A 25,312-nucleotide genomic window follows, 5' to 3' on the forward strand; every position below is an offset into this window, starting at 1 on the left:
GCTCGGGGAACCCTGGAGGCAGGTGCTGAGGCAGGGGTGGAGATGGCTTGGCCGCCAAGCCTCCCTTCTGCCCCTCGAAGGTACTGCCTGTACAGGGCCGAGTACCGGGCTCAGGTGGGGCCCACAAGCATTGCCAGGGACAGGGACTGAGGATGAATCACCCTTTCTCGGTTCCGGCAGGGAAGGTGATCCCACCCTCTGGCCCTGGGAGAGCAAGCAGCCCCCGGCCCCTGAGCCCTGTGCCCCCAGGAGCCTTGAGCTGAAGGCACGGCTTGTCCCCAGAGATACACCAGCAACACCCGGCCCCGGGTCCTGGACAAGAGCCTAGAGCATGGCTTCCAGCACCGGATCCTTCTTGAACTCACCTGTGGCCTCAGACAAGTTCCCATGCTGGGCTTCAGCTGCCTGACCTGGGAACTGGGGACTCGTGACTCAACCTCATAGGGTCCTTCTTGTCTGAGACCCCCCTTCACCTGGGAGGGGGGCACCTGGAGAGGAGGGGGTAGGGCCGGAATCAGGACAGCATCTCCGCAGGGTACAAGGGCGAGGCCACAGCAGAAAGGGGGCCCCTGGATGACAGGCATCTGCCCACACTCCTCCTCGGTCCTCCAGCACCTCGTGGAGGGCGGCGAGGTCCCAGCACCTGGCACCATGTGCCAGGGAGGAGTTGGTGCCCAGCACGACTCCGTGGGGAGGTGGGGCTGCAGCCCCGCTCCGTCCTGCAGACTGGGCTGGAGGAGCCAGGCGGGCTGGGATTCTTCTGGAGGAGCTGCTTGGCTCCAAGAAGCCCTCCCTCTCCACCTCTGCTGCCAGGCACCGAGGCACGAATAGCGGGAGAACCAAAGCGGTGTGGGGGGGGGGCCAGCCTGCACTCACCCAGGGCTCCTTGGAGGGCACTCCAGGTCGGCCTGTGGGCCACGCACCAGGGCATTCCCATGTTTCCCCTGGGGAAACCGAGGCCCAGAGCACAAATTACCCAAAGTCACAGAGCCTGGCCCCTAGAGCCCTGGTGCTTAGACCCAGGCCTCCCCTTCCTCACTCATGTCAATCCCCTGGGAAGGAAGAAAGCTGGCAGGGCCAGGTGGGTGCTCACAGAAAGGGAAGAGGAGAGGTGCCCCGACCGTGTCCAGGGCTCGGGGATGCTGTGGGGGGGCAGGCAGCCACGGGGCCCCTCTCCGTGCCCTTCAGCCTCACTCAGGCAGATGCCTGCGCTTCCCTTCCCGGGAGACGCCGCAGCAAAGGCTCTGCCACCCCCCCAGGCCTGTGTGGCCAGCTGTGGGGAGCACCAGCTATGGGGAGCACCATGTGAGCTCCGGACAGCAAGCCTGACTGCAGGCCCAGCGCAGGCCCGGCATCGGGAGGCTCTCAGGCTGCAAATGAAGCGGGGGTGGCCGGCAGAGTCGGTGCAGGAGGAGGGCAGGTGGGGGAGACCGGGCAGGGGTGAAGGGCTAGAGCTGCCCCCCCACCCTGCCTCGCCCCCCACCCACGGGACGCGGGGCCCCTTGTCACCCAGTGGGCTTGGCCTTGGGATAAACCCCGGGGCTTCCCCGCGGGGCTGGGGGCCCCCTGGTCGAGTAGTGGTGGTGGCTGTCCCCCCGCCATTCTGCCAGGGGAAGGAGGCGGCCCAAGGACAGCCCCTGACCCAACCCAGCCCTGGCCAGCCCCGGCGGCAGGCCACAGTGCAGAACCACAGGGTAGAAAAACCTTGTTTTATTCAGCCCAGGCCTGGGCGATCTTGCTCCGTGATATGGCCAAAATATAAAAAATAAAAACCAACAACCGACAAAACAACGTTGTAGAGAAGAGTTAAGTACAAAATTGGGCCTGGCATCCGGAATCCCTGTGGTTTCGGTCTGCGCTTGCTCCCTGAGGCCGGCAGGGAGGGATGCCTGTGGCTTCCAGCTGCCCCTGCCTGGGGTGGGGGCTGCGCCCCTTGGGCCAGGTCGGGCCTGGTGGGAGGCTTCCTGGGAAGCCAGGCCAGCTTTGGGAAGTGGGGGAGATTGGCCGTCTGTCCCTCTTCGGCAAGATCAGGATCTAAGGAAAGAAAGGGAGTGGGTCAGTGGCGGGCTCTGGGGCAGGCCCCTCATGCAGCCCAGACAAGGCTGGCCACCGTGTCGCCGGCGGAGGGATGCCCTTCCCGGACCCAGATCCCAGATGGAGGGAGGGCAGGCTGGGGAGGAGCCCCCAGCCCCAGCCTCCAGGAGAGGGGTGTCCCGGCCTCAGCCACGCACGCAGGGGTCGTCTCAGCACCACCCTTTCCCCTGGCCCCCTGTCCTCCAGGCCATTAGCAGAGCTGCTACTGTCTGGAAACACTTTCTTGTTTTTTCTAACTCGGTACTTTTAAAAAAAGCCTCCTTCCTCCTCTTCAGAAATATGATCGAAAGCCACAGGCGTCAGTCCCGTGGCCTTTCTGGGAACACTGCATCCAGCTTCCTGTGTGCTGGCCCGGCCGCCCGCCTGCGGTCAGGGTACCAGAGACGCTCTAATAAGTCTTGATTGAGCCTTTCCAAGCACTTATGTAAAGGGCCTGGAAAGAAGGACCTCCGCCTTCCCTGGCCCGCAGGCCCCAGGGCACCAGAGGGGGCATGGGGCTGCTTCTCCGCCCGGCCTGTCCGGGGGCCTTGCTCGTGCATGGCCGGGGAGCGGGACACTGTTTCAACCCACCCTTCCCAGCGGTGGGATGGGCAAGAGAGGGACGTGGTTCCCTGCCTCTGTGCTCACCCCCGGCCCCCTTTTTGCCGTGTGCCCCTTTCCTTCCTCCTTCTCCTTCCACAGAATTGCTTCCCAGAAACCCTCTACCATTTAGGTGACCCCTGAATTGGGAATGGCTGAATGAGACAGGCCCTGAGGAGGGAGGAGGTTAGAAACTCAGACCTAAAAAGAGCCAAGTTGTCAGGGATGGGGCAGGAGTCAGTTGTTTTAGACGTATTCTGTGACCTGGACAATTCTGATCAAATTCAATTTATGAGGAATCTAATCTCTAGATTAGAGGCTGCTGTTCTCATTTTTAATATACAGAGGGTGGTAGTAGTGGTGGGGTGTGTGTGTGGTGTGTGAGCAGTCAGCTTAGTGGGGGCAGCTGAGGATGAAAGGGCGGTCTCTAAGTGGGTCCTGACTCTGATCACATGCAGAGTCTTAATCCTGGTCACACACTGAGCCCCGACCCTGGACACACACTGAGCCCTGAGCCTGGACACGCACTGAGCCCCGACCTTGGTCACACACTGAGCTCTGACCCTGGTCACACACTGAACCCAGGCCCTGGACACACACTGAGCCCTGACCCCGGTCACACACAGAGCCCTGATCCTGGTCACACACTGAGCCATGAACCTAGTCACACACTGAGCCCTGACCCTGGCCACACACTGAACCCTGACCCTGGACATACACTGAGCTCTAACCTTGGTCACACACGGATCTCCCCCCATCCCCTCCCAACACACACGGAGTCTCAAGCCTGGTCACATACTGAGTCCTGACCCTGTCACACACGGAGCCCCCACCCCCCCGGCACACACTGAGCCCCGACCCTGGTCACACGCTGAGCCCTGACCCTGGTCACACACTGAGCCTCAACCCCGGACACACACTGAGCCCTGAGCCTGGTCACAGGCTAAACTTCATACCTGTCAATCATTCCTAAGCATATGCTTTTGTTTCTCCGAGCCCTGAAATCTGTCATTTGTCCCGCAGCTGATGGACTGAAGTCTAAGACTACTCCTGTTTTGTTTTGTTTTGTTTTTGTTTTAAATGGAAAAGACTTGCTTTGAGCAACGCAAAGGGTCCCCCCGCAAGTACTTCATGTGGGAAATCAGGAGACAGACTGAAGACAGGCAGCCTGGGACACGGCACCTGAGGGCCCTGCCCTAGAGCCGTGTGCCAAAGGCCTGGCCCAGAGTTCTTCATCTGCTTGTACAACTGGGCCCAGGCACTGGTGACAGCTCATTCCAACCAGAATAAGGGCTAATCTGGGACTGTTTAATTCAATTGATTTGACAGAGACACAGCTGCCTTTCCCTGAGCACCACCGGGAAGGCTTCTCCAACACCAGGCATCAGGCCTTGATCTTTTAACCTCACAAGCGTACGTGGGAAGGGCCTAATTTGTTGAGAAAAGTAGTTCAGAGAGGTGAGGCGACCTGCCCAATGTTCCAGAGCGAAGAAGGCGGAGGGAGAACCAGGCTGCAGACCTCCCCCCACCCAACTATGTTTCCTCCTGCTGGTTCCCACTTGAGAACGCTTAGGGAGCCACACAATCTAGCCCCAGGTCCACACCCCGTGGCCAGAGCCCCCCTGGGAGCACTCGGCTTGAGGCTGGCACGGATGGGGCTCCACCTGCTTGGCTGTGGACTGTGCCTGACTGCAGCTGTGCGTGACCCAGGGTGCAGGCGCGGTGGGTGGTTGGTGCGGCCCCCCCACCTGCTCCCCAGGTAGGAAAGGGGCTGGGGCAGGGAGGGTGGTGGGTGAGCACTCACTGGACAATTTTGCAGTTTGTGGTAGAAACATAGCGACCTGTGTAGTGGATGTTGCAACGCACCACATTGTTGGTGAAGTCAGACTCCAAGACTATATACTTCGGGTTCACGTGGACCTGAGGAGGAAGGGATCCGGTCAGGGGGCCACACCTCACCTGGTCAGCAGGGAGGGTGGTGGGGGTGCAGACAGACAGACATGGAGGAGGCCAGGAAACGGAGAAAGACCGCTTGAGACCAAGAGCTACGGAGACAGAGATACAGCCTGTAGTCAACAAAACACGTCACCAGATCATATCAGAAGATGGGAAGCTTCCCCAGAGCCCGAGCCCAGGCCAGCTGGGGCCTGTGTGGGGTGCTCAGGGTCAGAGAGGCTGAATCACTGCCCCAGTGGTGAACGAGGGATGCGCGGGGACCCGAAGCCTGGTTTCCGGGTCTGAAGCTGGGACCCTCACGCCACACGTCCATCCGTCGAGAGGAGCCGTGGCAGGGCTGCCTGCCGGCTGCCAGGTGGCCTCCCCTGCCCTGGAGCCCGAGACGCCGGACTCTCACTGAGATGATGGCCCAGGTGTAACCTTCAATGCTGGACTAACTGGTGAGGGGGGTGCCTCACTGGGGTGGGCCACACCCGGCTCACACTTGCAGAACACCGAAGAACGTGTCACTTCTAAATCCTTCACACTCCCCACGGGCAGGAATTATGCAGGACTTATGTGGTCTGAATCCCTGGTGCCTGGAACCCAGAGGGGCCTTTGTACAGGTCTGGCAAGTGGATGCACAAGGGAAGGAAAAGAATACCCCCGGCAACCCTGGCCCCTGGCCGCCGAGCTCGCTGGGAGGCTCCAGGGACGGGGCTGAAACCGGGGGTGTCCGGGTTGCTGCGTTCTGAATGCAGCTTTGCCGGCGGGCCGTGTTCAGGCGGGTTAAAGGGCCGCTCCAGCCTGGCTTCACCGCTCACTGCTCGGTCTTTGCTTCTCTCGGGCATGCAGCGGCGGGCCCAGGGCGCCCAGCACCACGGTTCCCAGCCCTTGCTTTGTGCGGAGGAGGAGGCAGCGATCTGAGAGCCCCCGGTGAGGCCATGCGCAGCCTGCGTGGAGGTACCACAATGGGCTGTGTGTCCTGAACATGCTGTTCTCCTTGGCCCCACCCCACCCCACCCCAAGGGAAGTGGCATTGGGGTGAGCATACTGGAGAAGCGGTTCAGGCCAGAGGGGACTCCGTCACAGGAGCCCTTGGCTTTGTAGGGGCCTCTCTCAGAGAGCGCCAGTGCCCTCTTCCAGATGGCACGAAGCCTCCCCTACCTGCAGGTGGCACGGCGGGGGGAGCGTGGGTGCACAGCTTCCCAAGTCACCTAGGGAAGACAGCCTCACTACCTCCTCCATCACCACACCTGGGCCAAAGGTTCCTGCTTGTCTTTGTGGCCAGAGAGGCTCTACCTGCCTGAGGCCCAGAGCCTCCAACGGGAAGAGAAGAGCTCCCCGTGAGGTCCAGGATGGTGCCTGTGCTCAGCAGCTGGGGAAGCGAGGGCCCTAGAGGCTGGAGCATTTACCGCAGGGGCAGGGACACGGAGCCAGAGCAACAGAAGCAGCAGGAGGGAGCACCCCAGACCAGGAAGCCCACCTTGAGGATGTAGTTCCCGGGCTGCACGTCCGTTATGTCGATCCACTGGCAGTCAATGTCCGCGTTGTAAGTGTCATAGCAGCCTGGGCTCAGGCCCTGGGAGGAGGGATAGGGGTCCAGGCTGCGGTGCTGTGCACTCCCCAGCCACCAGGGCCACGCCAGCAGTCTGTGCCCCTCCTGCCTCCCTCCTTAAGCCAGCTGGGTGGATGCACCAGAGAGAAAATAGGGGCGCAGAGCAGCCAGGTGGGTGGGCCTGGACAAGGGGGATGCCGGGAGAGTGGGCTGGAGGAATGGATCCACTCTGCGGATGCCGGACCGACTGCCAGAAAAAGGGGATCTGGGTGGACAAACAGGCAGCAGAACACTGTGCCATTTAGACTTCGATGGAACGTTCCTTTCTTTCCATGGGCAGCCATGCCTGGGAGCCACGCAGGAAGGGGCCTGCGCTGGGGGGTGGGAGGGATGTGTGGGCAGTCCCCCAGGGCCCGTGGTGGCCTGGGGGCTGATGAGAAGACCCTGGCTCCCACTGGGCTGAGGGGCCAGGAGCCGTGGGGCTCCTCAGTGCTCCCCTGGGCAGGGCTCCCTCCTGGTGCTCCCGAGTGCCCGCCCCCGCCCTCTCCCCGGCTGCACCTGCGTGTGAGAGGTGCACGCGTAGCGTTTGAGGTTGCCGAAGTCACACGTGCTGTCCTCCAGGCAGAAGCTGGCCTTGTGGCCCTCGGCCACCTTCTTGCCTGTGGCTGCATCCAGCAGGTCATAGTGGCTGAACTCATCCATGCTGTGGTAATGTCTGAGGGCAAAGGACACGAGGAGAGAAGGGGGTCGAGTCACCCCTGGGTTCCTGAGCTGGCCCTGGTGAGCCTGCTGTGGCCCGGCCTCCCGTACCCCCTGGACTCCCGGGGCTCCGTGGTCCCCTGAGTCCCCCAGAGCGCCCTCTCTGGTGCTCCCACTTAGCCAAGTCACCCTGGGGGAGCACCTCCCCAGGACCCCACATTTCTTTTCTGGGCTCCCACCTGCACTAGCCTCCCTTGGGCAATTCCCTGTACTCTAGGCATTTCCATCCCATAAGACCGAGCATCCTGCAGTCTAGCTTTTGCTAAGGGACTCTCACCCTAGTGCTGGATCCGTGGCACAAAATACCTTACAGGTGCCCCAGCAGCACCTACTCCTCCCAGAGCACTCCCGGCAGGAGGAGCTCAGGCCCCGAGGCCCCGGGCCCACTGGAGGAGCCCCACTCACTGGTGGCAGCTGTGCCACTCCCAGGTGTGCCGCGGCCGGTTCGGGAGGAAGTCCGCGGTGCCCTGGTTCTTCACGCGCTGGGGGAAGCGCAGTAGCACCCGCACGTCGTAGTCGGTGGCCTCGGGGGCATAGGCTGTGCTGCGGGGACAGGTGGGGAGAGGAGTGAGGCCGGGGACTGTGACACGGATGCCCAGAATGGGCCCACTTGTGCCTGAAGAGCCTCACAACGGACTCCCCGTATGGTGGCCAAAGCTCAGGCCCCTCCCCGTCCCTCCTGAGCACACGGACTTGGCTGTCCCCTCCCTTGCGGCCTCCACCAGGTGCCAGCAGCTACCAGTGAGGTCTTTCCGAAGTGGCATCTGGCCCAAGGACAGTCACACCCGCAGGTGATTCTCAGCTGGGGATGGCCTTGGGGCGTGGGGACATAGCAAAATCTCCGAAGGGCTTTTCAGAAGTGGCCCCTATCCAGGAGATTCTGGACAAGCGGCCCCTCCTCTGGACGGAGCCCAGACGGTTGACCAAAGTACGCCACGTCTCAGGTGTGGGCCCAAGAAACAGGCTTGGGCTCTCCAGTGTCCCTCCCCTCCGTCCGGGGGTTCTGGCTTCGAACACTGTTTCTCAAGCCGACTTCAGCCCTGGTAATCCATACTTGTGCCCAAGCGGTTCATTTGATCCAGATCTCACCCAGCCTCCTAGGTCTAACTCGTTTCCTCCTCCAGGAAGTCTGCCCTGATTGCCTCACTGAGACAAGTCTTGACTGCCTGTGAACTCTAACAATGGGTGGCCTGTGGCTGTATCCAGCAGGTCATAGTGGCTGAATTCATCCATGTGGCCCAGCCCGACACCACATGCCCCCTGAACGGGGTCGGTAGGACCAGGTCACCTTTCCCTGACCGCACGGCAGCAGGGCCAGCGAGATGCCCTTGCCTGTTCAGGACACACGGGCCTGCTGCAGACCGCCTGCTCCCAGTGTCCTTGCTGACCCCTCTTTCCCAACTGAGACGGGCTCTGTGAGAAGAGGAAGGGAGGGAGAGAGGAGTGAGGGGCAGCAGCGAGGGGAGACACACGCGCGTGCACGTTGGGGGGCCGCCTGAACTCCCCTTCCGAAGAGGATGCCGACAGCTGTCCTGGCCGGCCTCAGGGGCACTTCCCTGGCACTCACTACGGTCTGGGTCCTGAAGCCAGAGGCAGCAGGCGGCCAGCTGTAGGGATTAGCTCTCTCTGAGGACGTCTGCACAACAGGCAGTGTTGGCTGCCAGGACGTAAGGCCCTTGGCCTCATCTGGGGGAGGCCTGGAATCTGTCTGGGTCTGGGCTGGAGCAAAACATCCTCCTTCCCCCTGTTCAGTCAAATCCTGCCCTTCTGTTCGGCTCCGCACACCGTGGGAACCCGTCAGGGCCTGAGGTCTGGGCCCAGCTGGCCGCAGACTCGTGGGGAGACTTGGCGGGGCGCCCTCCCCTCGTCTGGGCTGGGCCCAGCCCACGCGCTCCGGACTCTCGGTGATCTTGGGGGCCCGGCCCTGCCGCCCCGGCCGCAGTCCTGCTGGGCCTCCCAGGCCGGCCCCGCCACTGCCCTCTCCTCCTCTGACCTCCCCCGACAGCTCGGGCCCGGGAGCCAGCTCTCGGCCCGCTCCCTGCGGCAGGCTCCTGTCATCAGGGCGCCTGAGGGGTCACTTCCCAGCGGCCCAGGACCGGGGCCGGGCTGCCTCCCCTCTCCAGCCCATCCGCACAGGATGCTCCATGAAGACGGGGCCGTATTCTGGCTTTGACTCACACCCCTCAAAATTCAGCCTCGGTGGCCTGCCATGGAGGCCATAAGGTGCTCCCTGCTGGAGGGATTGTAGCGGGGACATGACCACGATGCTCTGTCCCAGGGACAACTGAGACGCGAGAACTGAATGCACAGGCCCACTGAGTACTTCGTGCTGGAGGGATTGTAGCGGGGACATGACCACGATGCTCTGTCCCAGGGACAACTGAGACGCGAGAACTGAATGCACAGGCCCACTGAGTACTTCGCTGCATCCCCTTATCCGCGGTCTCACTTTCCGCGGCTTTGGTTACCCACGATCAGGGCAAGGCGCTCCGAGCCAAGGACGCAGTGAGCAAAGCTACATTCTGGTGCAAGCGCCCTGTCCTGTTACGGATAGACAATGCCTTGTGGGGAGCTACTCTGAGGGGCTTGGGTGGGGAAATGTCGAGATTCCGGAGGGCTTCCCAGATACTGAAAAGTAAAAGTAAGTAAAGAATTAAAAAAAAAAAAAAAAAGCCAGCAAGTATTTGCTCTCCAACGTGGAGGGATGTCCACAAATGAGGCAGGACGATGTAATCTCTAATTCTTTGAGCACAGGGAGATGTCCCAAAAGCATATGTATCTGAACAGAATATTCGAGGTTAATCAATTCCGAAGCAAGCTCTGCAGGAGGCAGAGTCGCCTAGGGATAAAGCAGAGCTGGCCTCGCTCCCTTCCCGGGGTCTTGCCAACTGGTCTCCTTCCCGTCCCGACTGCCGCACGTACCCAAGGCCTCTCAGTCCTGGTGCCCCCTGCCCTGCTGGAGAGCCACACCTGTCCTGCGGGGCGATGGTGCCATGCTCCTGCCCTCTGTCCCTATGGCTCGTTCCCCCACTGAGCTTCCCTGGGTCCTTGTGGGAGCACCTTCTCCTGGGGGCAGCTCAGGGTGGGAAGGCCTTAGCTCCTCTGCTCCTCAATTGCCTGCCTGCAAAGCGCTGGTGTGAAGATGAAACGCCACAGTGAGGTTCCCTGTATAGTAAACTGTACGGAAACGCTTGCCTGTTGCCTTCCCCTCCTGGCTCCCCGGGGGCAGTCGAGACTCCCAGACGAAGAGGGCAGGGTCACTCGGCTTGGAGGCAGCCTGGCTGGCATGAGCACGGGCTCTGGGGGACTCCCAGACACTGTCCCCACATTCCACACTTCATCCTCTGCCCCTTACCTGGCCAGACACTTCTCCTCTGCAGCACAGCGCAGGGAGTAGAGATGGGCTCTCTGCACGTAAGTGGATGCTTGCACGTAGTTGGGGTCCGGGACCAAGTCAGGGAGACCTGGAGATGGAGGAGAGATGGAGGAGGGGGAAAGAGTTGGCATCGAGGGGCGTCAGGCTGGCTGCGGCTAATGCCCAGAGATCTCCCCAACCTCAACCACCCTTCGCCACCCTCCTTCCTCTACACAGGCTGTTGCCTCCCCCAAGAAGCCTCCTCACCCGAGCAAGGGGTGTGATTGCAACTATTCCCTCTGGGCTCAGGTGTGGGCCGGGGAGCTCGGGGAGCAGGGGCCCACTCCTGGAGCTCCGTGCTGCGGGGGCCTTGGAGGCCCCCCCCTGGAGGAGCTGGGAAATGAGCAAGGTCTGGGAGGCAGGGTGGAGTCCGGAAAGCCGGCGAAGGGGGAAGGGTATGCTTGGCGGGGCAAGCAGCATGAACAGGGGCCTGGAGGCAGGGCTGCGTGAACCAAGTGGTTTCCTGGCCCGGGCACTCCCTCCATGTCCTCGTTCCCCAGGCTTCTGGGCGCCAGCCCCCAGATGCCCTCTGCAGCAGGCATGCTTCCCGAACCACCGGGAGAGCCCTGGGCTCTGGCCCCAAGTGGATCCTGGAGACCTCACGGGCAGAGCCAGGTGAATGTCGGTTGGCACAAGCGGGGCGGGCAGGAAGGGAAGGGCAGCAGGGAAACATCCGTAGCACAGGCTGCTGACAGGGCAGGATTCCTTTCTTCTTGCCAGCAGCCCCCACACCTGATCACACCCTCCCCTGGCTGCCTCTCTGGCCTCCAAGCTGAGAGGCCCGGAGTCTGTTCAGACCCTGCGGTCACCTGCTCCCCAGGCCACGCTAGGGACCAGTGCCCTGGCCATCCTGCCCCTCCCCCATCTCTGTGCATCAGCTGGCCCCAGGGAACAGGTATTAGGAATCAGCAAAAACCAAACTCAGGTGTCCAGACCCTCTCTGCACTGGAACCATCCAATCTGGCTGCTGGCCGCGCAGGTTGGTAGGTGGGCAGGGGCCTCCAGAACCCTGGGCTCTCCCCCCGCGTGGCCACGGACTCCCAGGTGAGCGAGCCTGGAGCCTCTCTGTCCCCTCGTCCTCAGGGATTCTGGCCGTTAAGCAAGGACATGAGGCCACAGGTTGCTTTTCAATTTCTTTCAAGCCCTTGGTTCTTGGGGGCCAAGTGAGGTGCGGGCAGGGAGTCACACAGGCAGGATTCCAGCCCCTCTTCTTGCTCCCCAAACCCTCTGCTCAGTTTTCAGGTCCCCAAGGTGAGGCTGACCCTCACACACACGCATCCCTTGGGCTCCGAGACCCCAGCTCAGCTCGCCCTGGCCCCAGGGCCTTGGCCCCACGCGGGAGCCCGGTCCAGGCCGCCAATGTGATGTCACCTACTCGGAATGAAGAGGAAGCTTGGAGCACAAGGGTGGGTGAGGATGAGGTGGCTCCTGGCTGAGGGGGGCCGTCTTGGCCAGCCTAGATCCCATTACTCAAGCTCCAGGAATGCCTGCAGTCATTTCCCCAGGGATCCCTGGGTCCTCAAAGCAAGGGCGCACCTCGCTGCCAAGCTAGTTCTGCCCCTCTGGTCCCCAGAAGTCTCTGGTGGGGGGAGGGGAGGAAGAAAGGACCGGGAGGTCCCCTTCTCCATCATCAAAGCGCCTTTCCGGCAGCAACGTGTGGGGGTGGGTTAGCTGGGCCTGAAGCCTCATGAGACCCAGTTATTTGGCACCAGCCGGCCTGCCTCCCCCACCCCAGGCCCAGTTTCAATAAACAATGCACAGATGGCTCCTCAAAGCTTTTCTGGCCCAACCCTTCCTCTCTAGGCCATTCTATGAGCCGGCTGTGCCGTCCAGGGAAGTTAGGAGAACCAGCTGCGAAAGAGGCGAGAGGTACTTCGGGCCCATGACTGAGCCCTGACCCTGGTCCTACATGAGGCCAGACATACTAAGGTTTTTTTTTTTACCTATCAACAACTCTGAACCTCAAATTCACGGTCTCCAGATTATGTACCAAAACCTTTGTACTTAAAACAGTTTTGGGGCACCCCGGGTGGCTCAGTGGTTTAGTGCCGCCTTCAGCTGGGGGCATGATCCTGGAGACCCACGATCGAGTCCCACGTCAGGCTCCCTGCATGGAGCCTGCTTCTCCCTCTGCCTGTGTCTCTGCCTCTCTCCGTGTGTGTCTCTCATGAATAAATAAAAACTTAAAAAAATAAAAAGAACTGTTTTTAAGGAATTGCTTTGACCTCATTAATCCTTTTTATTGTAACGGAGTGGGTGGGTTTGGGTATCTGCAGCATCTACATGTAGGGATTCTGGAGGACAACCAGCGACAGACCCTTCAGAGCTGCCCCTCACAACGGGGGTCTAGGCCCTGGCCATAGATGACCACCTTCCTCTTACTGCTGAGGAATCTCAGGTTCACCTCCTGTTCCAGGAAGTCCTCCCTGACTGGTAGCGACATTCCAGGCCACACAGGCTTCGGTCTCACCACTAGATCTGTACGGATTTAGAATTAGATCTCGTCTTATTTACCTGGGTCGACTCCACCCGGACTCTGCACTCCCTGAGTGCAAGGACCAGGTCCCCCCCACCCCCCCTTAGTGGGCAACCCGCCAGGCTTTGGGGCTGACGGACTGCCCTGTCGCATGGTCCTGTCTGCCAGGTTTCTTTAATGATTAGTGGCTTGATACTTTTCTGTTCCAACCACGGAGTGCGCTCTGCATCCTGTCCCGTAGGAGGCGCGAGGGTACACGAGGTGCTGGAGGGACCAGGGCTCAGAGAGGGTGATGAATTTGCCCATGTTACACAGGGAGTCAGGGCAGCCCTAGGAGAGGCTCCCCACCCCTCCTAGGACTCCCTTTAAGACTCTTTTTATAAAAATGAACTTTTTGGAAATTCAGACTTAAGGCATACACTTTAAGTTTTGACAAATAATATATGCGGTGTGACTATCACCACCATCAAGCTACGTATTGTTTCCACCATCCCTGAAAGTTCCCTCCTGTCCTTCCCAGTAAATCCCCCTTTCCCCCTCCACCACCCCAGGTAATCACTGATCTGCTTCTTAATCACTGTAGATAATTATGCCTTTTCTAGAACCTAAATGGAATCACTCCTGGCATGATTTTATTTTCTTTGTTCTGTTCTCTCTGACCATCACAGGAGTCCCCTAACTGGCTCCCCGTGGCCATGCTCCACCTCTGTCACACTGGGGGAAGTCGCTGGAAAAGAGAGTAGCCCTGAAAGCTCAGGCTGGGCCCCCCTTACCCCGTTAGAGGAGGGGATCCCCTGCAGAGGTCCCTGGGAACCGCAGGCCCCACCCTCAGGTGGTGGGCTTCTCAGGGAAGGAACAATGCCTCCTCCTCCACCTGCTCTCCTAGGAGGTATTCCATCCACAGCGGGCCCCAGGCTTGGGCTCTCAGCCCCAGGGGGCTGGGAATCAGGGGTTAGCCTGTGTGTTGGTAGAAGGGCACCCTCCCTGCCTTCAAGGGAAGGCTTGGACAGGGGCTTGCAAATGTAGGGATAGGGGATTGGTTTGCCGTTTCTGGCTTAGGGGTTAGGGGTTAGGACCAGGCCCTCCAGGCCCATGTTACATGAAGTGCACCTACAGCTGCATCATGTGCTCATCCCCCAACCCAGGAAGCATGCATTTTAAGAGGAAGACCCCCGAGAGAGGGTAAGGCTTACTCAGAAGGTCAGGAGAACTCTCCATTGTGGGGCTGTAATTTTGAGGAGGGGTTAGAATCTTTTATCCAGAATATATGGCATCATCCAGCCCTGGGACCTGGCACTGGAGACTATAAAGTGGGTTCCAATGAGAACGTCTCCCAGAGACCTCACATTTCTCTACACGCAGAGACCGAATGAACTGTAACCTTAATGTCAGAGCCAAGTAACCATTATTGGGGGGCACTCTTCCCCAGAAACAAAGTGCTAACCATGGGGGTTGGGCACACAGGGATCCAGGCTGTAAAGTCTAGGCCAGGGTTGGAGGGACACCAAGGCAGCGGGCAGTAAAGGCCCCTGGGATGGCTGAAAGCAGGCTGCTCCCAGTGTAAGTGAATCTGGTCCCAGGGCCATTCTGCAGGCAGCCTTGGAGGGGGGCCCCATCAGACCCTCCAGGCCTGGAAGACATAGAACCAAGGCACTCTGCATTCCTGCTTCATCCCTGGAGCTTCCTCGGGGTGGGGGTGGGGGGGGAACCCAGGGCCCCTTCATAAGGGCTCAGGAGCTGCCCCGTTCTGCACCCCAGGCTGGCCCACATGTCAACCTGTGGCCCGAGGCCTATCTTCCTCCTCCCAGGCAGGACGCGGCTGGGGCCTTCTCCGGGAAATACTCCATCTCATCCAACCTCCCCAGTGTTCTTAGGCTCAGTTTCCCCATCTGGATGCCAGAGAGAGAACACTCACCTGCCTACAAACACTTCTGTGGCTCCAACAACATTTGGAGATGAAAATACTTTTCAGGAGCTACTCAGTCTGTTCCCTAGCCTCAGGCAAGAGCCCAGGACCTCTTAGAACCTCTACAGAAGATACTTCAGCAGCCCGGCAATCCTCCAGCTGTCTGACCTAAATCCTTCCTGCTCCAGGAAAACACTGGTCCCTCCCTCTCAGCGGCTCCAGGAGGCCACCGGGGCAGAGGGCCTGTGGTTACCTCCTGGTCACCTGCCCATGCCTCACCTGTTCCCCTCCTGGCTTCCCCCTTCCTGTGGGTTCCATAAACCTCGGCTCCTTTGAACTCTATCCTCCCCAGGCCTCCAGCTCCAGAAGTGGAATGCAAAATAGCCCTGATCTCTTGAGCCTGGGGCTGGAGGATATACAGTGCCCAGCAGAAACCCGTGGCGGCCTGGGAGAGATGTGTGGGGCGGGACGTCCTGGCTCAGCAGCAAGGCTGGGAAAGCGGAGAGCTCACGGGCTCGCCCTGCATCACCAGGAGCTGATGGGGCCTCCAGGGTGGGAGCTGGCGGCTGAGCCCCGGGAAATCCTCGTCTCATCATCAGGACACTGAATTGTCAGGGCTGGCCCGCACCTGTGTGACGAGGCGGCTGCGGGATTTGCTGGTCCTGCCATGAAGGGGCGCCCCCAGCCCAGGCAAAGGAGCTGTGAGCAGCCAGGAGGCCAGGGGGCCAGGCCCGGAACCGCCCACAGAACCAGGCCCAGACTTCTGAGGGTGCCAGCTAAGGCCTGTGGTCTGGCCTCCACCCGGCCTTCTAGACCTCACAGCCCAAGGGTCAGGAGGCCGCTCCCTAGCACACCAGACCTCTTCTGTCCTGGTCTGATGCCACGGGGCCTGGTCTTGGAATTCCGCTTGCTTGCTTGCTTACTTACACACACACACACACACACACACACACACACACACAGCCCTGCAGGGTCCAGTCTTTAGGCCCCGACTCTGAGCAGGGGATCTGGGAGTGTTTGTTCAGCTGAGAGGCTGCCCAGGAAGCAGGCTGGGCTGAACCTTTTGGTGGGGGGGTCAGCCACCCTCGGCTCTGGCCAAGCCCGCTTGCTGCCCCCTTGCCCCCTCACTCCCTTGCGCTCTTCCCCTCGCTGTGAACACAGCCCCCGAACCCCTTGCCCTCTGCTCCCCGTGCCCCCGGCCCATACCTCCAGAAGCCTCTGTGGCTGCTTCTGTCCCCTGGGTCCCTCCCAGCCCCTCAGGCCCTTCCCAGTGACTCAAACTTTCATCTTTCTTACAAAACCTGCTCAGCCCACTGCCTTCCCATCTCAGCTCAGAGCACCTGTCTCCTTCCAGCTGCACAGGCCACAAACCTTCGTGGTACGCCTGACCTGTCTTCCTCTTACACCCCACGTCCAAGCCATCGGGAAATCCCATCACAGCTCCATCTCCAGAAGAGATCCTGAATCGGACTTCCCACCATCTCCGTTGTTAGCGCCTTGCGCGGTGACATCACCCCTGCCTGTGTCTCTGTACCAGCCTCCTCTCTGTCTCCTGCCTGCCTCCTCGCTGCCCATCCCGGCATAGTCAGGGACCCTGTTCAAATGTCACTGCTCAGCTCGAAGCCTGCAGTAGCTCCCCAACGCAGGGAGAGGAAAAGCCAAAGTCCTCCTAGTGGCCTCTAAGGGCCTGCTGCCTCTCTGGCCTGCCTCCTATCACACCCCTAGCTCAAGTTCTGCTCTGTTCTAACCAGACCTGAATACACTTGAAACCCCCAGGGAATCCCTGCCTCAGGGCCTTTGCACTGGAGGTTTCCCCTTCCTGGAATGCTCATCCTGAATGTTGCCTGCCTCACTCACTGGCCTCCTTCTCTCTGCCCAAATGTCCCCTTCGTGAGGCCTACCTTAACCACCTTTGCAGCCTTCTCCTTGCCCCTCCCCATCCACACCAGATTTCTAGTTACCTCTATTTTCCCACCATCCTTACCACATTGTCATTTCCCCATTTATTATGTTTAGGCAGGAAAATACAATGTCCGCAAAGGCAAGGGTTTTGTCTCTTCCCCCTAATATTCCGCTCTAGATTGCGCCCGGCAAGCAGTAAGGCCCTCAATAGTTCTGGAGTGGGTGATTTTCCTTCGGAGATGCCATCTCTTCTCCTCAACCAGAGGAGAGCCCCAGGGGGTGGGAGGGACTGCCCTTTGCCTGCCCCCGCCAACTATGGGTGCAAAGCAGGTAGGAGAGAGGCCGGTGAGTTGGTGGTGGGTGCTTAGGCCCTTGCAACTGTAAACCTGGTTTCTGGTTGCCAGGCCGAGACTTCAGGGGAGGACAGGCCTGGGTCTGGGGCCTCCCTGACCTCTATGGGCGCAGCTTGGGGCCTGGCACCTGTGTGCCCTGACACACACAGGCACGAACACCCGCAGGGTCTCGTGGCCTCTGCCTGCGTGAGCAGACTTCATTATCAAGCAAAGGCTGAGGCCGATTCCAAAAGGCCTTTCTTTTGAAAAAGGACTAGCTTTGGGGTTGGAAAACCCATGGTTGCAGTTGGTCTGCAAGCAGGAGGAAGGGCGGGTTGTTTCCTGGGGCTTTGATGACAAAGACCCCTGGGACCCGAGTCCCTTCCTGCCCAGGCGTTCTGACACCAGCACCAGCCCATTGCTAGGTGACACTGAAAGGCCCGGTTCCCGAGTGCCCATCAAGCAAGGGGGGTGGGGGCAGGGACCCAGGCCTGGCGCCGCCCGGTAATCCCGAATCCACACAGAAAAGCCCTCTGGGTCCAGCTGCCTGTGGCAAGGAGGCTGTTAGGTCAGAGCAGGGGGGGACCAGACCTGGCCTCGCCTTCCGGCCTGGCTGAGCCACTGCCGCTCCGCAGGAATGCCCGGCTCGGGAATTGGAAGCAGGTGTGGGCTGCCTGCGCGGACCACCCGCCTCCTCCCCCTCCTCTCCTGCCATTCCAGCAGGGCCCTGGGGAGTTTTCCATGTGTTCTTGGCTCGGACAGGAGTGGGATGGACTCAGGCTGGGGCTACTGGTGCAGTGTGTGTGTGTGTGTGTGTGTGTGTGTGTGTGTGCGCGCGCGCGCGCTTGTGCATCCGTGCACGCGCCCCTTCGGAGAGGAGAGGGCGCGGAGATGGGGACCCCTAGGGTTAGGAGAGAGGGAGGAGGGGGGACAAGAGGCCAGAACTCCTGGGTGGAGGGTGGCAACAGCCTGGTGCTACTACCCCAAAGGCCTGTGGGGCCTGCGAACTCAAGGCAAAAGTCCAAATTCTGGTTTTCCAGGGGGTTTAGGCCTGAGAGAAGCAAGGAGCCACCCCGTCCCTGAGGGGCGGGAGCAAGAGGCTGGGGCGGTCCAGCAGGACAGAGGGGCGGCCTGGCTCCCAGCCCCACCAGGGCCACAGGACCGGCTACCTCCGGGGGCTGCTGGGGGCACTACACGAGGAAACAGAAATCCCGTGCTTAGCAGAGCATCGGGTGCACGGTTGGTGTTCGAGAAATACCAACTTCCATGACTATTATTTAAGACAGGAGCCGTCTCTTTTTGCAGGGATGGTGCAGCTTGAGACCAGGGGAGAGAGGATGTGGCTCTGCAACCAGATAACAGAGGAGACAGGAAGTCTGCCTGCGATGAGGCTGCCAGGGACACTGGCTTGTTCCGACACTAGTGACCTTCGACTGCCAAACAGGGGAGCAGGAAGGGGACCCAGGTCCCTCGGTCTCCACAACTGGTCTGATCCTTTAAGACAGTTTCCTCAGCCTGAAGACTCCATTTCCTTTTGAAGGAGCAGCCAAGACAACGTCAGGAAGGAAGAAGGGAGGCCGGGTTGTGATTCTGGCTCTACCACTCACCAGCAAGGTGACCTTGGACAAGTCATTTAACCTCTGGGGGCCTCAGTTTACTCATCTGCAAAATGGGGATGATAAACAGTACCTAGGGTTGCCCTGGGGATTAAGTGACTCCTCAGAAAGCTCCAGGAAGAGAGGAAGACACTTAGGAAGTGTGCTAAGGGCTTGTGACATAAATGTTCTGGAGTCTGGCGTGAGAATGGCAAGTCTTTGCAAACATCCCACTGGGAAGGGACTCTTTGCTTCCAAAGCCTCACAGGTCCTCAGTCCCATCTCACCCTGTCATAACCAGTGCCTGGAACATAGCAGACGGTCAAGTACCTGTTTAGTTACCAAATGAAGAAGTCACTAAATGAGGTGCGTAGGACAAGCAAGAATACAGAAAGTCAAACAAAATTCTGCTGGTGTCAGAACTCCGCATTGGAGGTCATGCAGATGCACCACCTGGTTTCACCAAGAGGCTGTGTGCACATCAGCAAAAGAGCCTGTCACCTTATCTATGAGATGGGACCAAAGACAGGAACGGCTTGTGGGGCTGCGGCGGGAATTAAGGGCGGTAATGTGCAAAGTGCCCATAAATGCTAGTGTCATCCCCCCTCCCCTGGTTGCAGCTAGGGAAACTGAAGCCTGGGGAGCTGCTGGAGGAGGCTGAGGTGCTCAGCCTGGCCCACCCTGCTCGCAGGGCAGGTGGCATGTGGGTCCTCCCAGGGTCATCAGGGCTGGCTCATTACTCTAATCCCCGCCTTAGGGCTGGAACTCTGGACACTTTTTGGGGAGAGGCCGGCTCCTGTCCTTCCCTGCATCTACTCTAAGCCCTGTGGTGGCAGGGAGGTTACCTGGAGAAGGGGAGGAGGGGCTCAGGGGCTAGCTCAGGCACAGGGACGGGGACAGGGAGCCAGGGCTACTCTCAGGGACCAGGGGGTCCTATCTGGCTTCTTGGGTGCAGCGGCTAGATGGAGACGGGAGTGTGCTGGGAACACTGCTGGGTGTGCAGGGAGGTGAAACATCCAGGCCGGGGAGCAGCCTGGTTCCCATGAGGCTGTGGAGGGGTGAGACGGGGGAGGAAGAGAAGGAGGTGCCTCTGCTTCAGGAGCAGTAGGCTAAAGCGTTTGTTTTGTGGTGAAGGCCTTCTGGAGCTACAGAACTTTCTTGAGCAGGAGAGTAATACGGCCAGCACTGCAAGGCTTTATCTGCCCCACATGTAGAGGGACTGGCCGGGGAGAGGCTGGGAGCAGGGGAGTAGGGGGGAGGCAGCCAGGGCTTCGTCCTGGGCTCTGATTGGCCGTGGCAGGGTGGGGACCCAGGACCAGGCCAGGGAAGGCTGGCACAGCCATCAGCGATGCCCCGGGAGAATGGCCAGCGAGGCCGCTCCATGTTGCTTTCCACGGGGTTGCCAGCGCCGGTGAAGCAGGCTGGGGCTAGGAGGGGGAGCCTGGGGGAAGAGCTGTGGTCTTTGGGGACCAGTAGTCCTCTTAGTCCAAAGACCACCAGCTCAGAGAAGCTGAGGCTGTGGAGTGGGGAGGCGGGAGCAGGCACAGGAGGCGGGGAAGGGAGGGCTGGCCACGGCGGAGGGAGAGGCACAGTGCAGGGGGCGCAGCTAGGCCTCCTCTAGGCCTGGAAGCCGTGGGCCACCCTGCAGGCGTGGCCCGGATTTGCTGAGAGCCAGGCAAAGTATGTGACCCTCTCTGGGCCTCTGTTTCCTGGTCTTCTCTCCAGTTACAAGTTGCAGAGCTGGAGACAGTGGTATTGCAGGAGGCCTGGGCAGCCCCAGCCCTGGGTGGGAGGGAGAAGGTGCAGGCGCCAGAGGAATAAACCAGGCTCTGGACAGAGGCTTGGAAACTGCCCAAACGTGGAGGGATGTGGGCGGAGCGCACATGTGTTTGGTGTTGTGAGGACACGTCCACGCCCACACACATGGGCTGCCAGCACCCAGCCTCAGACCCCTGGGTGTGTGGCCAGGAGGAATGAGGTCAGTCCCAGAGAATCTGCCTTGGACTCCCACACCGGGCCTGGGGGTCTGATCTCAAGCACAAGGCTTGGCCCTCTCTTAACGGGGATTTTCCATGGTCTGGGCCTAGCAGGGTGGGAAGGGGAAATCAATGATGGGGGGAGAAAGTACTGCTCCTTCTCTGGTCTCTCTGTGGGCCCCAAACTAGCCTGCACCCCCATGCTCCCTCCCACCTCCCACCCCATCCCCTCCATGACCAGGGGAAGGAGCACCTGCAGCAACGCACAGATCCCTCCTCCTCTGGGAAGTCCTCTCTGGGCCGCTAGCCCCCACCTGGGGAGGCCCCTTATCTGGGCTCCCGGGGCTCATGCCCCGCAGGCCTGCCCCATCACAACACTGAGGTTTCCCCTTTGCTATGCTTCTCCCAGACCAGGGGCTGGATCTGATGCTTACCAGCAACAGCAAAAATGAATTTAACCCCAAATGAACGGTAGGGCTCAGGGGCAAGACCAGAGACACTGATAAGCTCCGAGCACCCCCACTCCAGAAGTGGCCTTGCCCTGGCCGGTTGCCTCTGAACTTTAAGAACTGTCAGGCCAAAGAGGGGCCCTAGAAAACCCACTGGCTTGGAACACAGGTGCTGAGTCCCAGGCCTAGCTCTGCCAGAGTGCTGGGGCATTGGAGGCCTCAGATTTCTCCCATGCCCTTCTGACTGAGCCCCACTTTGAGGTCGAGTATCCTAAGAAAAGCCTCACGAAAGCTTAGCACCCCGTATATGGGTTGCCCTCTCCTCCAAGGAGCTCTAGGAGCTGACGATGCCCAGCTTGTAGCCCCCTCCGAGAGCAAATCTCTTGGAGGCCCAGATGTGGGGGAGGCCACAGTGGGTAGGAGGATGCATGCTTCATCACAGCACAGCAGGGCCCCCCCATCTAGCTCCTGTCCTGCGCCCCTGCAGGTTCTCCAAGTGGGATTCAGCACCGAACTTGAGTGCTATGCCATGGATGTGAGGGAGTGGGTGCTACCAGTGGGGACACACCTCTCCCCTAGCCTTGGGTTCCAGCAGCCCTTCCCCCACCCCCACCCCCAAGCAGCAGCCTCTCACCCAGGTCAGTGTGGCAGCAGTTCCTGAGCGGACACAGGCACAGGAGCAAAGGCTGGGGGTGCTGTGCCTGTACTCCCTGGGCCCTGTGGGGCTCAGCCCTCACCTGGTACGCCTGGCACAGCAACCTTGGCGTGGAGCACAGAACTGGGGCAGTGACTGCAGCCCAAAGGGGCTCAACGGAAAACCCTGATCGAAGCTGACTTTGGACTTGCAATAGCCACCTAGCCTTGGCCAGGCCACTCGGGGGCCCTCGGCATGGAAGCCTGTCTGCCACAGCATGTGTGGAGCTGTCCACCCAGAGGAAAGCTGCCGCTTCACGGGGTTGTCCCTTCACGGGGTTCTCCCGTACGGATGGCTTGGGCCTTCCCAAAACCAGGTCACAGTTTCACATCCATCCCCACCCTCTCCCCCGCTGAAAATGAAAACGCCAGAGGGAGGCCGTCTCCAGCTCCCTCCTGGGGCTCTCCCTGGAGCACCAGGACTACAGTGAGAGGAGTGAGCTGAGCTGAGTGAGGTATGGGCCTGGGCACCCAAAAATAAGTAATAATAATAACAATAAATAAAAACCAGTAGCCAAGAGAAGTAGTATTTGCAGCAACACTTTTTAAAACTCAGAATCGGTGGCCAGAAAAATCTGTGATGAACAAAGTAACCAACATTTCAAATAAATACAGGATCAGTCCGCCTCTGGCTCCCATACCGCTCGGCGGGGCTGGGTTACTAATTCTGCTTGAAACCGGGATACTACTCTGTTCATCACAGATTTTTCTTAGACGTTTGCATGATTTTTGACCCAAGAGGCATTAGCATGTCACTTTCCTTGATCCCTGAGCTTTTTTGACATCCGCCTTAAATTTTGCGCCCGGGGTCGGTGCCTGGCTCGCTAGCTTGGCCAGCCTGGCCCTGGGAGTGTCCCCCCTGCTCCCCAGGGAAGTCCTGTCGTTTAGTCTGGACTGCGGCCTGGGCCACTAGGTGCCTCCCTGACCTCCTGCGCATCGCGGGCCAAGCTCACGGATGCTAGGGACTGGGATTTTGCCGCACGCACGTCAGGGGCATCCCCCCGGGAGGCCTTAGCGGACCCTCCCCGAGCGAGACCCAGCTTTCCGGCTGCGAGGCTGGCGCTGCGGGGTGGGGGGGCGGGGGGGCGGGGGGCAGATGCCCCCCTGCTCCGCTGAAACCAGGCAGGAGGACAGGCAGGGGGAGAGCGGCCTTCCCTTTGTCCCCAGCTGACCCCAAGCTGCAGGTGCGGGGGCCTCCTCCCGCAAAGCCCGGCCAGGTGCCGCCTCCGGGGGTGCGCGCGGGCCTGGCGGGTACTCACCGCGGCCGCTCGGGCTGGGCCGGTACACGCTGCCCACGCTGAGGCGCCCCTGCTGCGCGCCGGCCCGCTCGGCCCCGGGCGGGGGCGCGTCCGAGCTGCGCAGCGGCAGGTAGGGCGGCTCCGGCGCGCGGAAGGGCGGCTGCGGCTGCGGCTGCGGCTGCGGCTGCGGCTGCGGCTCGGCGGGGGCGTAGGGCGGGAGCCAGGCGAGGCGCGGCGCGGCGGGGCCCGCGTCGGGGGCGGCGAGCTCGGGGCCGGCGGCCTCGTGGTACAGGCTGTGCGCGTAGCGGCGGTCCAGGCCGTCGGGCGCGGGCGCGGGCGCGGGCGCGGGCGCGTAGGGCCGCTCCGGGCCGGGGTAGAAGGCCTGCGGCGGGAGCTCGGGGGGCTCCTCGTAGTCCTCGTAGCGCGGCCGCGGCGGGAACGGGTAGGCGCCCCCCGCGGAGCCCGAGACGGAGGCCGAGGCCGCCGCCGCCGCCAGCGCGCCCCCCGCGCCGCCGCGGTAGTACACGTAGCCCTGGTCGTAGCTGCGCGACGCGGGGTCGTAGGCCTCGTACTGGCCGACGAAGGGCGCCTGCGGCGGCGGGAACGGCTGCGGGAAGGGCGGCTGCTGGCGGTAGGTGGCGGCGAAGGCCGAGGCCGAGGCCGCCGCCGAGCCCGCGCCCCCGTGGCGCGGCGGGGACACGGCCGTGCGCACCCGCGCCAGCCCCGCGCCGTCGCCGACCGCCACCTCGCGCCAGTTGTCGGGCACCTGGCCGAAGCCGAAGGGGTGGCGCGCCTGGCCGCGCACCGTGTCGGAGCCCGCGCGCCCGGGCAGGGGCTGCAGGGGCTGCAGGGGGTGCGCGGGCTGCAGGGGCTGCAGGGGGTGCGCGGGGTGCGCGGGGTGCGGCGGGGCCTGCCTGCGCCGGAGGCCTCCGGGGCCGCGCCGCGCCGGGGCCTGGGGGGCGCCGGCCAGCAGCAGCCGCGAGCTACCGTCGGGGCGCGGCGGCCCGGGCGCCACGTACTCGGAGCCCGAGCTGAGCAGGCTGTACACCTGCCCGTTGTTCTCCCAGCGGATCAGCTGCCGCCAGCGCCCCGCGGCCGCGCCCTGCCCGGGCCGCGCCTCCTGCCCGCGCGCCAGGGCGCACAGGCAGGCGCCCCACAGCAGGGCCCGCAGCCGGCCGCCCGCGCCCGCTCCCGCGCCCGCGCCCGCGCCCGCGCCCGCTCCCATGGCGGCCCCTCGGCACAGCCCCTCGGCACAGCCCCCGCGGCGCGGCGCGCGCTCCTCTGCCCGCGGCCTCCACGACGGCTCGGCGCTCCGCCCGCCGCGGCTCTAGCTGAGTCCATGCCGGCCGGGCCCCGGGCGGCGCGGCTCCTCCGGGGACGGCGTGGCGAGGCCGCGGGCGGGGCGGGGCGGGGCGGGGCGGGGCGGCGCCCGGGGCGCGGGGCTCTCGGCGGGAGAGGGGCTCCCGCTCCCCGCACCTGCCGCCCGCGCCGCGGGAACCGGCCGGGGCCGCGCGCGCCGGGAGGCCGAGGCCGCGGGGCCGCCCGCCGGGGCCTCCTCCGCGCGGCCCTACGGCCCGCCGGCTTCGAGCCGGGCTCCCGCCGCCCCAGCGAGCGCGCAGCCAAGCCGCAGACCTGCCCCCGGGGAAGGCGGTGAAGCGGGGGGCGGGGGAGGCCTCAAGCGGGGCCCTGGCCGGCGGAGCCGCGTCGACATGCCTGGGACCCTTTCCCCCTGCTTGGGCTCTGCATCCTGGGCTCGCCGCACTGGCTTCTCCGGCCCTGAAGGAGCCCCTAACTCCTGTTCACTCCCGCCGCCACCCCCAGGACTCCCCGAGCGCCCCTTACCCCGAAGCCAGCCCTAAGAGACCCCCCTTCTTGTTGATGGGGACATGCCAAATCCCCTCTCCCCTTGATTCTGGACCCCAGTTCCTTCATCAGCTTTTCCCCCCTCCCGGCACACCTCTTGGCCTTCCTCTCCTGATGGGCCTCCTTGGGGACATGCAGAATCACCCCTCCCCCTGATTCTGGACCCCAGTTCCTTAGGCCTGACCACAAAGGGGCTGGAGCATCAGCCTTTCCCCCCTCCCGGCACACCTCTTGGCCTTCCTCTCCTGGTCTGTAGAATGGGGTGTGCCCCTGTAGAACGGGGTGTAGAACGGGGTGTGCCCCTGTGCCCAACAGAACTTGTGAAGTCACAGAAGAGGTCAGTTTCTCATGCATTGCATCTCATGGTTTCTGTTCTCTCTCTCTCTCTCTCTCTCTCTCTCTCTCTCTCTCTCTCTCTCTCTCTCTCTCTCTCTCTCGTCAACATAGCCTCCCTGACCTCCTGCGCATACATAGCCTGGCAACATAGCCTGGCAATAATCTGAGGGTGCCCGTGGGTAAAATGTGACCCAGGGGCTGTCTTT

General features: G+C 61.7%; 1 protein-coding gene across 1 annotated transcript; it reads right to left on the reverse strand.

Moving 5' to 3' along the window:
• Nucleotides 1–1,695: 1,695 nt before the first annotated feature.
• LOXL1 (lysyl oxidase like 1) lies at nucleotides 1,696–24,273 on the reverse strand. The gene is made up of 7 exons (XM_041743801.1): nucleotides 22,929–24,273; nucleotides 10,281–10,389; nucleotides 7,331–7,468; nucleotides 6,725–6,881; nucleotides 6,095–6,190; nucleotides 4,478–4,593; nucleotides 1,696–2,034 (listed from the first exon to the last, which is right to left on the reverse strand). Exons 1-7 carry the CDS (start codon nucleotides 24,130–24,132, stop codon nucleotides 2,028–2,030), a joined length of 1,827 nt encoding a protein of 608 aa, XP_041599735.1. The 5' UTR covers nucleotides 24,133–24,273; the 3' UTR covers nucleotides 1,696–2,027.
• Nucleotides 24,274–25,312: the final 1,039 nt, after the last annotated feature.

The sequence above is a fragment of the Vulpes lagopus genome, chromosome 2, assembly GCF_018345385.1.
Source record: "Vulpes lagopus strain Blue_001 chromosome 2, ASM1834538v1, whole genome shotgun sequence".
In the NCBI taxonomy this organism is placed as follows: domain Eukaryota; kingdom Metazoa; phylum Chordata; class Mammalia; order Carnivora; family Canidae; genus Vulpes; species Vulpes lagopus.